The sequence below is a fragment of the Dendrobates tinctorius genome, unplaced genomic scaffold (assembly GCF_039654945.1).
Source record: "Dendrobates tinctorius isolate UK_male_01 unplaced genomic scaffold, ASM3965494v1 ptg000035l, whole genome shotgun sequence".
NCBI lineage: Eukaryota > Metazoa > Chordata > Amphibia > Anura > Dendrobatidae > Dendrobates > Dendrobates tinctorius.
The window spans coordinates 68885817-68900930 of record NW_027361703.1 but is presented as its reverse complement, the minus strand read 5'-3'; the positions used below and the strand labels follow the sequence as shown (position 1 = coordinate 68900930).

Below are 15114 nucleotides of genomic sequence, written 5' to 3'. Positions count from 1 at the left end.
CAACGCCTGTCATCTCAGGTAGGGAGCGGTCTTTCTTCATCATCCCGAGAAGCCGCTCTCCCCATCAATCTCCTGGAGGTCAGGGCAATTTTCTTTGCCCTTCGCCTCTCCTCGCAGGCCAACCGGTCCGCATACATTCAGACGCCACTGCCGTGGTTTTCATGAACCGTCAAGGTGGGACTCGCAGCAAACATCCTATGGAACAGGTAACCAGTATTCTGCGACGGGCGTAAGGTTTCGTTTCCATCACATCATCCTTGCACATTCCGACGGTGGAAAATTGAGCAGCCGATTCTCTGAGCGGTCAGGGTCCCGCATCGGGCGAGTGTTCTTTCAGCCCTGTCATTTTTTACAAGATGTGCCAGAAATGGGCGCACTGGATGTTGCACTGATGGCGTCTTGGATGAACCTTAAGGTTGCTCAATACGTAACAAAGTCCTGGGATCTCTATCCATCGGTTGCAATGCTCTGGTACTCCCGTGGTTACATTTCCATCTTCCTTTTTTTCCGTCTCTCCCCTTGATTCCATGAATCGTAATTAAAATAGGCAGAAGGTTTTCCAGTAGTCCTGATGGCTACAAACTCACCAAGACACGCCTGGTATCTGGAACTAGCAAGCATGCTCATGGACGCTCCCTGGAAGTTTGCAGACCGTCCGGATCTTCTTCTGCAAGGCCCCCTCTTATACCACAGTTCAGTCTTTTAAGTTTAAAGGCATGGCTGTTGAGACCTACTTCTGAGAGGAGCTGTTTTTTTTCCCATCAGGTCATTCTGACCATGTTTTGGGCGAGAGAACCTGCATCCTCGCGTATCTACCACATAAAGGAAGACCTTCCAGTGGTGTGAGGACAACTATTTGGTTCACTTTTCTCTTCTTGGTTGCCGTTAAGGCCATCAGGGGAGTTTGAGTTGGCATTATTCTGACATTCTCCGTTCCTTTTCATTTCACGTTAATGCAGACATTGTCCTTCCTACTCTGTCCCTCTTTTCCCTCTCCGGTCCATTCCCTGGAGAACTCCTTCTTTGGCAGTTTCTTCCCATGCCTCTGCTTTGCTGATTGCCAGGCCGTGACCTGGTCATCTTTGCCCATCCTTGTTGGTTATTACGGAGTTCATACTCATGTATTGCCCGACGCGGGCCTAGGAAGCGATGGTGCTGCAGGCGGCGGTTATGCATCAGCCGACCTCAGTCTGTTTTTTTCTTTGCATTCTTTCTGTTCCCACCCTTGGGGACTGCTTTAGGACTCACTGTAAAATCTCTCTTGGAGCCTTCATTGGGGGACACGGCACACTCCCTAATTGTTTCTACCGATTTTGGGCCTACGTGCCTTTGACGTTGGGCCGGTACATATGTTGAGTTGTTGGTTGCTTCTCCTACTGCTTTAACACTTAACTGAGGTACTTGGTGCCTGTCGGTAGGTGTATACTACTGAGGAGGAGCTAATTTTCCTGTTTTAGCATAGTGTCAGCCTCCTAGCGACAGCAGCATACACCCATGGTTACTGGAGTCCCCCAGTGAAGGCTCCAAGAAAGATTTTACAGGGAGTACCAAATATCCTTCTTTTTTTGATGCAGTGTCCCCAATGACCGTTTGATAATGGCTTGATGTCTTCTCCAGTTCAGTCTTTATAGCAGCAGATTTTGCTTACATCCATTTTCGCTATAGCGTAGTCCAGAAGTTTATTTTTTTTTCCTTCTGTCCAGTCCAACCAGCTGCTCCATGGTCTGACTATTGCAGCCTCAAAATGGGACCACCTGGTCCTCTCCTAAGTGACTCCTAGTTTCCATATTTCATTCCAAGACTTATCTTCACACTTCTCAGTTTGTCTCAAAATCTTGCACCTTGTGTTCAAGAATTCCTTTTTTAACCTTTGTTAGCGCTTCTCTACTTGAGGCATTTGGAATTTATCATCTAGAATCCCACTGTGGAAAGAGTGCTTGGTTTCTCCAGTACCACAGTCGTTTACAGCTATTCAGGCATTCCAGATATTTCCTTGCTCTTCTCTTGAGAATGACAGTAAATCTTTACTTTTGGCCAAACAATGTGGTCCTGCATGGCATGTCTGTGGCAAGACCTTTAGGCCTTTCACCTGAAAAACCTCCTCAGCACGAGGAGGGATAGAAGTTAACTCATTTATGAGGACGATGCCTGGATCGGGGAAGTAGTAATAAGTCCCCTTTGAGCACTTAAGCAGATCCATTTCTTTGAGGATGGTTTATATAAATTGCTGCATGTCCCAAGCTTTCATAATGTATGTCTGCGCTTGTAGTCACACCGTCATTACAAAGATGCTTTTCATTCCGATTGCCAGGTCATCGTTGTTTGCCCTCGAGTCATATTTGAAGCCCTCACCCTTGGAATCACCGTAGCGTTAAGGTCTTTCCAAGGAATGTTAGGGATCTCATTCCACTCCCTTTCACAAACTAATTGTTCATCACCTCGTATCTGGACAATCAACTCCAGGGAGTCTAGCCTTGTCAGCTCGGCATCCCACAACATGGACTTTCTGAGCTACTTGAGTATTCTGTCCATAAGACCAAACTCTGTAACCAATTCTTCATAAACACACAGCCCCCATCCAACCCCCCCAATCCATTGTCTTGTTTCTACTTTTCATTCTACTTTGTCAAGTATTCCATTTGTGCCTTTTACCCTTGCATTTCTCCAAGGGTTGTCTATGTGCTTATATCTGACATCCGTTTCTCTGGTTCAGGAACATTATTCTCCCACCTCTTACTTCAGAGTCACTCTTCCCTATGGATTTACATGTTTTTGTTGCCCACCTCTGGGTCGCCTAGCTAAGTTTCAGGCAGTCTAATTATGTAAAAGTAAACCACTGCCATCTAAAGAAGGATACTAGAAAACCTGATTATGTTGCTAGTTTCTCACTGGCGCCAGTGTTTCTGCAGCTCACATCCTGAATTCGAACAGCTTGGACCCTTATTGTTTAATCCAAGAACCTAGAGATCCAGGCAAATGATCATACTCCAGAAATTTCACTCAATTTTACTTGCTTGCCCCGTCTTAATTGAACCATGGACCTTCAAGGAGAAAACACCTGTCACTTCTTTGGGCAGAGTTCTCTTTTCTTCCCTCCCTGCCTTGCAAACTTTAACAGGCTAATGTTTAGGACATTCCAATGGTCCGTGTAGCTCTGAACTTGACTCATCAAACCTGGTATTCCAGCCTGGTTAATAATAATACATTTTATTTCTATAGCGCCAACATATTCCACAGCACTTTACATTTCAGAGGGGACTTGTACAGACAATAGACATTACAGCATAACAATCACATAGATTATAACAGATACCAAGAGGAATGAGGGCCATGCTCGCAAGCTTACAATCTGAGGAAAAAAGGTACACCCGAAAGGTGGGTGGTAACAATTGCCCTGGTTGTTTGGACCAGCCTTAATGTTAAGTGTGTAACAGTACAGACACAGAGGGCTATTAGATGCTTAAAGCATGTGGGAACATAATGCAGGGAACCTGGTTATGGTGAAACTTTTGACTGGGCCACCCAGGGATAGGTTAATGTGAGGCTGTGTAGGGCAGTCTGAATAAATGTGTTTTCAGGACGCTTGTATAGTCTTGGAGACGGGAGTGGGAGCTTCTGATTGAGGATGCTAACCTCAGGCCATCAGCAGAACGGAGGGCACGGATAGGGTGGTAGACCAAAACGAGGGAGGAGATGTAGAGTGGTGCTGAGCCATGGAGAGCTTTGTGGGTGAGAGTAATAAGTTTGTACTGGATTCTGGAGTGGATGGATAGCCAGTGTAATGACTGGCACAAGGTAGAGGCATCGGTGTAACGATTGACGAGGAATATGATCCTGGCTGCAGCATTCAAGACAGATTGGCAGGGGGAGAGTTTGGTAAGAGGGAGACCGATTAGAAGAGAGTTACAATAGTCGAGACGAGAATGAATAAGAGAAACGGTAAGAGTTTTTGCGGAGTCAAAAGTAAGAAAAGGTCGAATTCTAGAAATGTTTTTGAGGTGCAGAAAACAATAGCGAGCCAGTGATCGGATGTGTGGGCAAAGGAAAGCTCTGAGTCAAGTATGACCCCAAGACAGCGGGCATGTTGCTGGGGAGTAATAGTGGAACCACACAAGGAAATGGTAATGTCGGGTATAGGTACATTGGTAGCGGGAGGAAACACAAGGAGTTCAGTCTTTGATAGGTTCAGTTTCAGATATAGTGAGGACATGTTGGACACAGCGTTTAGACAATCGCTGGTGTTTTCTGAAAAGGCAGGTGTGATGTCAGGAGAAGAAACGTATAATTGGGTGTCATCAGCATAGAGATGGTACTGGAAACCAAATCTACTGATTGTTTGACCAATAGGGGCCGTGTACAAAGAGAAGAGGAGGGGGCCTAAGATTGATCCTTAAGGAACCCCAACAGTAAGGGGAAGATAAGAGGAGGAGCCAGCAAAAGATACAGTAAAGGAGCGTTCAGAGAGATAGGAGGAAAACTAGGAGAGAACGGTGTCCTTGATGCCGATGGAGCAGAGTAAGGAGGAGCTGATGATCCACAGTGTCGAATGCTGCAGAGAGATCCAATAGAATTAACATGGAGTAGTGACAATTAGATTTAGCTGTCATTAGTTCATTAGAGACTTTAGTGAGGGCAGTTTCAGTAGAGTGTAAAGAGCAGAAACCGGATTGGAGAGGGATCAGACAGGAGTGGACCAGGCGTTCCAGGAGTGTAGAGATGAAGGGAAGATTAGAGACAGGTCTATAGTTAGCGCCACAGTTTTGGTCGAGGGATGGTTTAAGTAGTGGATGTATGATGGCATGCTTAAATGAGGAGGGAAAGATACCAGAAGAGAGAGAGGTTAAATATTTTAGTTAGCTGAGTGGTGACAGCAGGGGAAAGATACTGGAGGAGATGTGACTGAAATTGGTCACTGGTGCAAGTGGTTGGACGAGAAGATGCAAGGAGCCTGCTTACTTCTGTGACTGGTTCAAAATCAGAGAGTGAGCTAGATTAAGTGGGGAGGGAGGACAGTGCATGGTATGAGGTGATTGGGAGGTAATTTCCTGTCGGATATGGTGAATTTTTTCTTTGAAGTAATTGGCCAGATCGTCAGCTCGAAACTCCATGGTTGGGGACTGCACTCTTGGGTTGAGCAGGAAATGAAAAGTGTAAGACGTTTAGGGTTATTGGACAGTGAGGTGATGAGGGTGTTGAAATAGGTTTGTTTTGAGAGGTGAAGGGCAGTGTTGTATGCTCTAAGCATAAACTTATAATAGCCTGGTTCATCTGGACTATGATGCTCCATGGTGTCTTCCCTTTCATCACATCCATGTTCTGCACTATTCCTCCCCTCCTTTTTTTTTTTTTTTTCACTTTGGCTACTTTTTTCATCATGGCTGCTGAAGCCAGGGTTCTAAATTTCAAGCTTTTGACAGCTTGGTTAACTCAAATGTATTCCTAAGGCCTGTTTCAGACATCACTTTTTTTCTGTCAGTTGTAATCTGCCAAAATGGCGGAAAACGGATCCGCCTGTGTATGGACATCAACATGTGCCACCGGACTGTTTTTTTTTTTTTTTTTTTTTTTGACGGATCTGGCGAGGAAGAAATTTAAAGGAACCGCTGTCGAGAGAGAGCGAGCGCCGCCAGATCAGGATTTAGGGTTAAATTTACTGCAAAGGCGATTCTGCTGGGCATGCGCAGTGTAAAGTGCGGATCCGGCCAGCCAGAAAAACATTGCATTGTCTGTCCAGTCTGGTCAGCCAAAATCTTGGCGGATCCGCAAAAAAACGGATCCAACGGATGGCCATCCGTCAAGATCCGCCGGTAATGCAAGTCTATGGGGGAAAAAAAAACGGATCCGCCAAGAAAAATGGCGGATCCGTTTTTTTTGCAAAACGGCAGGTCTTGACTGATGGAGACAAACGGAAGTGTGAAACGGGGCTAAGGCTCATAAGCTTGGCAAGGTTTATCTGCGCATTTGATAGTTTTGCTTTCAGCAGTGATTTGGCTTTCAAACCTTTTTTTCTTAAAGGAAATACTAAGTCATCTATGTGGGTACGCATTTCAGAAAGTTAAATAAAATAACATTGATATCTGCAATATGATGTCTTGGTGCAAAGAAAGCCACATTTCTATATGTAAATGAACTGTTAAGAACTGTGGGCAGGATACAGATCTTCCTGAAAATCTGCCTCCAGAGCTATTTTTTTTTAGATGAAATGGCTGCTCTCTTTTCCACTGATCTCACTGCAGAGCTTTGTCATTTATAGCTTGACACATCTGCAGTTTCTTCCATGCTTCAGCTTCAATCTCACTGGCAGCCAGTTTTGCAGTACATGAGAGCTGTGAGAGTTGCAACAAATGTGTTTAAGACAAATTTCAGTTCTACTGTTCTGTGTTAATTACATGTTCCATCCTGGTAACACCTTCTTTAGGCCTGTTTCACACTTCAGTTTTTTCTGTCAGTCAAAATCCGCCAAAATAGCAGAAAACGGATCCGCAGGCGGACTGACAAACTGGGGACAGCGGATCGGCGAATGTACGGATCCGCTGATGGTAAAAATTTAAAGGAACCGCGCCAGGGGAAGGAGGCAGATTTTCAGTCAGACCAGTGTCCTGCCCACAGTTTTTAACAGCTCATTTACATGTTAAGAAAAATGTGGATGTCTCTGGAATAAGACATCAAATCAATGTGTCATTTTACTCTGATCAGCATGCCCATATATGTGACTTAGGAGGGTTGAGCCTACTGACAAATTCCCTTCAAAATGTTTCATTCTTAGAGTCTTGTGTCTTCCTGCTCAATTTTAGCTTATGCCTCAACTTCTTCTCTACTATGGGACAAGTGGTCCTTGACACCCTTTTTCTGTGTCCCTGATTGTCTGACATAGACTTCCTCAGGTGATGGCCTCTGTGCACCACCCAACCAGGGCACTTTTACGTTATGCTTTTTCTCAAGATTTTCCCTTTTTGGCTGCTCTGCAGTGTTTTTTTTTTGTTTTTTTTTCCCCCCCAGACTTTTTCTAGAGGGTCACTTTCCAGTGACTATCACAACTATTTTATATTAGCTATACTCCCCTGCAGACATTGTCCTTTCTCTTTAGGTGTCTTTGTCATTTTCAGGGATGTCCATTCTATTTGCTCTGATTAAACCAGGAAATGTAATTTTCCTGTTGGCTGCAGAAGCCCTCCAGCATTCTGATTTTCTTTTCCCCCTCAAGACAAATTTTTTTTTTTCCAAGCAAATTGGTCTGCAATTGTGGGATTTTTTTCCCCCCTCCTACTGCTTTTTGCATTAAATTGAACTGGCCTACCGCCTCAACACATTAACCTAATCTATCCCTGTGTGGCACAGCCATTAGTTTTACCATAACCAGGTTCCCCGCATCATGTTCCCACATGCTTTATGCATCCATTAGCCCTTTGTGTCCGTACTGTTACACACTTAACATTATGGCTGGTCCATACAATCAGGGTAACTGTTACCACCCACCTTTCGTGTCTACCTTTTTCCTCATAGATTGTAAGCTTGCGAGCAGGGCCCTCATTCCTCTTGGTATCTGTTATAATCTATGTGATTATTGTTATGCTGTAATGTCTATTGTTTGTATTAGCCCCCTCTGAAATGTAAAGTGCTGTGGAATATGTCGGCGCTATAGAAATAAAATTTAGTATTATTATTAACTGTCTAGTGTCAGGAGAGTGTAGAGTCCACTGAGTTGAGCCAACAGTTTGCTGCCTGATGGCAAGGCATTTGCCCACAGTACTGTCCCCAAGTCTATTCAACGAGAAAGCAAATTTGTATTGAGTACAAAAAAATGTTCCTGCATATCGGTCCTCTGTCAACTTGAGGAGAGAACTGTGCAGCTTCCATGAAAAGAAAATTGCCTAGCTTATATGTAGTGTCTATGTAAGAAAAGAATAACCCTTGTAAGGTTTCTTCGTACAAGCCTGTTTGCAGTTAAATCAGTAACTAATAGTCAGCCTATCAAGTATCGCTACTACTGTAAGCTGAAATTTTTAGATTTTATTAATGATGCTCTCTGATCTGGTTTTTATCCTGAAGACTGACTGGCATGGCAGAGCTGATGTTCCGAACTTTGAACTGTCCTATGCTAACATAGGCAGCTTTGACTTTGCAGCGTGTGATAAACACAGGAAAACTGAAATTTTGACGTATCCAGCAATCCGACCAACTTCAGATAACTTGCAATTTGTATAGCACATGCCTTACAAACATGTGCTCCTTGTCTTGTGCTCTGAGTTGACCTGTAGGGTTTTTTTTTTTTTTTTAATAAGCAATGTACTACAGGATTAAAATTCACCCTTGAGAATGGTGTGGATTTATAATAAAAGATAAAATTGCGAAGATACTTGTTTTTACAACATGAGGCAACACCCTTTAATGGATAGGTAACATCTTATAACTTCTTTGTGTGAGAGGATTTCTATTAAGTAACCCATATACATATGATGCTCACCTTTCAAATTTGAAAACTGATAATTTTTAAATACATTCTATTAGGGCACAAGAAGATTCCATGTTGATGCTGAAGCACACTACTTGATTGCAGAATGCCGGACAACTATGACCACTTCATAGTTCTGGCAACCAGGGCTGTGGAGTTGGTAAGCCAAACCTCTGACTCCTCAATTTTCCTGACTCCCTACTCCACAGCACTGGTCACTACTGAGCATGTACATAATAGTGCAGCACAGATTCATATCAACTAGAAGCTTAGATCAGGAAAAGAACATAAATTTATAGGACATTTAATAACTTTCCCAAATTCTTATGAATAAATTACAGCACATACTGCATTGAACTACTGTACCCATTTTATTATATACAGCACTGGCAAAAATTGAGACCACTGCAGTTTTATAAAAATTCATCAAGTATAAAAAAAAAAAAACCCTGCTGTGGTGTTCACAATCCTCTTGAAATAGGACAAGCTGGATGGCAAAACAAGTGCTATTAATATCCCAAAAGTAATCGGAATGAAAATATAACTTTTAACTATGTCAAAGGAGTTAAAAAGAAAAGTCCTGAGTGGGGAAAAGAGCAGCTCAATTCTGGCTTTACTAGCAGAGGGATACAGTGAGTGTCATGTTGCCTCCATCCTTAAAATTTCTAAGACGACCCTCCATTACAACAAAGTCAAGCAGCAGACATTGGAGACAACAAAGCTACAGATAAGCAGAGGGCAAAAATGACTCTACACTGACCGGGATAACGCCATCTTATTCGAATGTCACTCGACAGCAACCACAGGGATCACATCAAGTGACCTACAAAAGGAATGGCAAATGGCAGATAGGGTGAAGTGCACTGCAAGAACAGTTCATAACAGGCTCCTAGAGGCAGGGCTCAAGTCATGTAAAGCTAGAAAAAAAGCCTTTCATCAATGAGAAGCAAAGGAGAGCCAGGCTGAACTATGCCAAAGACCATAAGGATTGGACCATAGAGGACTGGAGTTAGGTAATTTCTCTGAGTGTAATTTTCAGCTTTGCCCAACACCTGGTCATCTGATGGTTAGACGGAGACCTGGAGAGGCGTACAAGCCACAGTGTCTTGCACCCACTGTGAAATTTGGTGGAGGATTTGTGATGATCTGTGGATGCTTCAGCAAGGTTGGAATGGAGCAGGTTAATCTTTGTGAAGGATGTCTGAATCAAGCCATATAAAAGGCTATCCTAGAAAAAAAATTGATTACTTCTGCTCAGGCAATGTTCCCCAACTCTGAGGACTGTTTATTTCCAGCAGGACAATGTGTCATGCCACACAACTAGGTGAATCAATGTGTGGATGAAGGACCACCACTTCAAATCCCTGTAATGGCAAGCCCAATCTCCAGACCTGATCCCCATTGAAAACCTCTGGAATGTAATCAAGAAGGAAGATGGATAGTCAAAAGCCATCAAACAAAGGAGAACTGCTTAAATTTTTGTACCAGGAGTGGCATAAGGTCACCCAAAAACAATGTGAAAGACTGGTGGAAAGCATGCCAAGACGCATGAAAGCTGTGATTTAAAAATCATGTTAATTCCACAAAATACTGACTTATGAACTTTCCCTGAGTTAAAACATTAGTATTGTTTCTAAATGATTATGAACTTGTTTTCGTAGCATTATTTGAGGTCTGCAATCACTGCATTTTTTTTTGTTATTTTGTCCATTTCTCATTTTCTGAAAATAAATACAAAATTTAGTGCTTGGAAATTTGAAGACATGTCAGTAGTTTATAGAATAAAAGAGTAATTTACATTTTACTCAAAAACATACCTATAAAGAGAAAAATCAGACAAACTAAAAATTTTGCAGTGGTCTCTTAATTTTTGCCAGAGCTGTATTTTAGGATTCGGTCTATTTTATGCCGACTAGATCAAAATGGACACAGACTCCACAGCCCTGTTGGCAATTTATAGCTTAGTAATCCTTTCATTAAACTAATATGCTTAGTAAATGCCTGTGTACTAGTTCTATAACTATATACTTTTTTATGTTGACTATTCAATCCTTATCAGTGTTTTATTTTTCTTTATAGACCATACCCATTTGTTTTATTTTATTCTAAATTTCATGGATTAGAAATGTGTGTTGATGCAAGGACATTTGGCAATGAAGCTAGATTTATTAGAAGGTCTTGTTCACCAAATGCTGAGGTAAGGAACCCCTTTGTTCTAGATTTACTGTTGAGTTATCATTTTCAGATATTAAAGCTGTAAATAGAATTAATCAGGTATTAAACGGGAAACTATGCTGGTGTCTGCTCTGTTTTTTTTATATGCAATAGTGTCATATAGATAAGTCTCATTTCTTCATATTGCAGGTGCGGCATGTTGTTGAAGAAGGAACAATTCATTTATATATTTATTCAATTTCGAACATTCCAAAAGGTGCAGAAGTCACTATCGCATTTGACTTTGATTATGCAGTTTGGTGAGTCAAATGTACCGTATTTTCTGGACACTTTGTCCCAATACCAAATTTGAAAATGTGTGCGTCTTAGTCTGGATGTATCTTGCCTGTCTCGCTTGGGTTGGGGTGGTAGAGAGCAGAGTCGCTGCTACAGGAAGCTGGTGGCAGTCCCCAGCAAAGTGCCACCATTGGTGGCACATGTGCAGATGGAGATCTCTGCTTGTCATTGAGCAGAGATCCCAATCTGTACATGTGCAGTTATGGCACCATTTTACTGGAAGCCACTGCAGGTTATTGTGAGCATGCACCGCCCCTGGTGGTAAGGGCAGCATGAAATTTAAAAAAGGAGGATCATACAAATTAGGTTCTGTCATTACGATTTGTTTGCGTTTCCTTTTTTAATTTCCACTGCAGGGGTACCTGTCAATGTGGCCCTGCAGCTGTGCAAAATTACAACTCCCATCATGCTTGGGCAGGTTGGGATGATGGGAACTGTAGTTTGTCAACAGCTGCAGAGCCACACAGGTTGTGCAAAACTGCTGTCCCCATACAAGAGTGTTGTACAACCTGTTGCCTCCCAGGAGAAGATCGCCCCCATAAGTGGTTACAGACATGTTATTAAATATTTTAACACTTTTTTTCTCCTACTTTCCTCCTCTACTACTTAAATTTGCCTTATGGTCTGAAAAATACAGTATCTTTTTTATTTTTAATATACATAAATGTATGTTACCTCTAAAGAGGACCTGCCCCCATGTCTGTCAGAACATTTTTCCCCTATGAAGAATTTTGGGGCAACTTGAGTGTTAGCAGTTGGGGTAAGTCTCTTATTCCAGTCCAATACATCTAATACATCAATGAAACGTGAACCATGCTTGGATCTGAAGTTCTGTCCCAGCCACTGGGTCTCCCGACCAAAGGTAACAGTTTTCATATATGTGTATCGGTTAGGAGGCACTGCGGTCAAGCTCAGTCTTTTGATTCAAGCACTAAATAAATTTATAGTCTCTGTATTCACACGCGAAATGATTGCTTAAAATTGGTGTCTGTAGTTGTGATATGTTTTCTTTAAACAGATTTTGTTTTAAGTGAAATTACACTTTCATTATCAACCCCTTAGTGATGGTGCCAATTTTCAGCTTAACTCCTTTACTCCCAAGGGTGGTTTGCATGTTAAATTCCCAGGCCAATTTTTACAATTCTGACCACTGTCCCTTTATGAGGTAATAACTCTGGAACGCTTCCATGGATCCCGGTGATTCTGACCTTGTTTTCTCGTGACATGTACTTCATGTTAGTGGTAAAATTTCATTCCTATAACTTGCGTTTATTTGGGGGGAAAAATGGAAATTTGGCGAAAATTTTGAAAATTTCGCAATTTTCCAACTTTGAATTTTTATGCTTTTAAATCACAGAGATATGGCTCTCAAAAAACTTAATAAATAACATTTCCCACATGTTTACATGAGCACAATTTGGGAACCAAAATTTTTTTTTGTTAGGAAGTTTTAAGGGTTAAAACTTGACCAGCGATTTCTCATTTTTACAACACCATTTTATTTTTACGGACCACACACCCCTCAAGATGCTCAAAACCACATTCAAGAAGTTTATTAACCCTTCAGGTGCTTCACAGGAATTTTTTGAATGTTTAAAAAAAATGAACATTTAACTTTTTTTCACAAAAAAAAAATTACATCAGGTCCAATTTTTTTATTTTACGAAGGGTAACAGGAAATTGGACTGGAAAAGTTATTGTGCAATTTGTCCTGAGTACGCCGATACCTGATATGTGGGGGGGAACCACTGTTTGGGCGCTTGGCAGAGCTCGGAAGGGAAGGAGCGCTGTTTGACTTTTTCACTGCAAAATTGGCTGGAATTCAGATTGGACGCCATGCCACGTTTGGAGTGCCCCTGATGTGCCTAAACAGTGGAAACCCCCAACAAGTGACACCATTTTGAAAACTAGACCACTTAAGGAACTTATCTAGATGTGTGGTGAGCACTTTGAACCTCCAAGTTCTTCACAGAAGTTTATAAAGTAGAGCCGTGAAAATAAAAAAATCATTTTTTCCAGGACGTCCACCTGACAGCACCATGGAGGACGTCCTCCTCCTCCTTACAGGGACAGGAAAGCACACGAGAGGTTAAAAGGCCATGTCCCACCCACTTTCCCTCAGTGTTTTTCCTGTCCCTGCACGGAGGGACACGCGAGAGCTTACCGGAGGGGCCCAGGGGATCGTGCGGCCAGTCCAATCCTTCCCCTGTGAAGAGGTCCCGGGGCCAAAACTCCCCGGTGGGGAGTCCCTCGGCTCCAAAGGCCAGGAGCAGGACGACGCTCCTGGAGGGAGCCGTTCCTCCCGGTGGGGGGGCTCTCGGCTCTAGGATGGGTCGGCTCCCCGCAGGCGGCTGGCCGAGCGGGCACCGACAAAAGTGGGCGCAATCGGGGCTGCAGGCCAGGCGGGCCGAGTACCCGCAGGACGGCGCCGACGGCTGGCAGCACAGGAGGCCGGAACGCCATAGCAGCGGCTCCATGCAGGCGGCGGGACCGGGGAACCGAGCGCGGTCGCGCGCAGAGGCCCGGCAGGAAGTGGAGGCGCGGCTTACCAGCGTCACTTCCGGTGACGTCAGACGCCGGTTTCAAATCCAGGGCGCGCGCGCTCCTGGCCCACAGCGCTCTCCAGAGTCGTCACAGGTCGGTCCAGGCTGTGTGACTGCATTGGTCGCCAGGAGCAGGATGGAAGGCAACGCTGCAGCTGGCGGGGGGGGGGGGTAAGTGCGCATAGCGCAGACCACCCTCCCCACCCAGCCCCACAGCCCAGATCTGATTAGGTGCCCCTTATGTTATTAGGAAAAGGGAATCCCGGCAGAGTCCCCCTCGGGGAAGGACCTGGCAAAAGCTACCTCCAAATCAGTCAGATGTCCGGTGTGCAGAGTAAAGCTGCCAGACACCTCTAGCAAGACCCTATGCTGTCCCTGTACCTCCAGGGTCATAGGCGAGGAACAGCCATCCCTACTTTCCGAAATGAGGTCGCTGATAAGGGAAGAGATTCAGGCTACAACCCGGCGTCGGTCCCCCAGCCCTGGGCCAAGTCGCAAGCGTCCAAGGTGGGAATCAGTTCCAGTATCAGAAGCGAGCCCTAGCGAGGATTCCGATTTCCAGGACTCAGACCAGGAAGAAGGCGAGATCCTGGGGGATAGTCAGGATCAGAACAGGAAGTACCTATTCAGACTGGAGGATACGGACGAGCTGGTACACACGGTCAGAAATACCATGCAGATGGAAGAAGTCCCTAAGCCACAGTCCAGACAGGACTTAATGTTTGGAGGACTGGTGTCCCGCAAACAGGTGGTGTTCCCTGTAAGCGAGCACATCAAAGCAATGATCCTGGAGGAGTGGAAGGAAGCGGAGCGTCGGTTGACACTCTCCCGAAACTTTAAAAATAGACTGCCCTTCGATCCCGAGGAAACTCGGGCGTGGGAAGAAATCCCTAAGATCGACGTCCCACTCGCCAAGGTTACTAAGAAGACGGCTATCCCAGCCGAGGACTCATCCGGTCTTCGAGACCCGATGGATAGAAAGGCGGACGTCTTGTTAAAAAGAGCATGGGAGACGTCTGCGGCCCTGATTAGAGCCAACATAGCAGCCACCTCGGTGGCTAGGTCTATGTTCCTGTGGTTGGGGCAGTTGGAGGAACGCCTAACCGACAAGACCCCGAGGTCAGAGATACTAGCATCTCTTCCTCTGTTGAAATCAGCCACGGCGTTCCTGTCGGATACGTCAGCGGAATCAGTAAGGTTTGCGGCCAGAAACAGCTCCCTCTCTAATGCGGCCCGGAGAGCAGTCTGGCTTAGATCCTGGTCGGGGGATAACCCTTCTAAAGCAAAGCTATGTGCCATCCCTTTCTCGGGCCTGAGGGTGTTTGGGCCAGCCCTTGATGATATCCTTGAGCTGGTGTCCGATAAGAATAAGGGGTTTCCGGAAGAAAAGCCCAGGCGGCCCCAGTCCTTTCGGAGAGGATCCTTCAGAGGACAGTCGGAGTTTAGGGGTCGGGCGAGGTCTAATAGAAGCTCCTACAAAGGCTCCTTCAGCCAAAGTGGGAGGAACAGAGGTCCCCCATTTGCATTGACATCTAGATCGAGGAGACAATGACGCCATAGGCATTGGGGGGAGACTTCGCCACTTTGCAGCAAACTGGTCACGAGTCA

General features: G+C 44.4%; 1 protein-coding gene across 6 annotated transcripts in view; it reads left to right on the top strand.

The window, feature by feature from the left end:
* KMT2E (lysine methyltransferase 2E (inactive)) overlaps positions 1-15114 on the top strand; it is a 240329-nt gene that overhangs the window by 117773 nt on the left and 107442 nt on the right. For all 6 annotated transcript variants that reach the window (XM_073573622.1, XM_073573625.1, XM_073573624.1 and 3 more), the window contains 2 exons: positions 10532-10649; positions 10817-10926. In XM_073573622.1, the coding sequence (XP_073429723.1) occupies positions 10532-10649; positions 10817-10926 (228 nt within the window). The remainder of the gene's footprint in view (positions 1-10531; positions 10650-10816; positions 10927-15114) is intronic.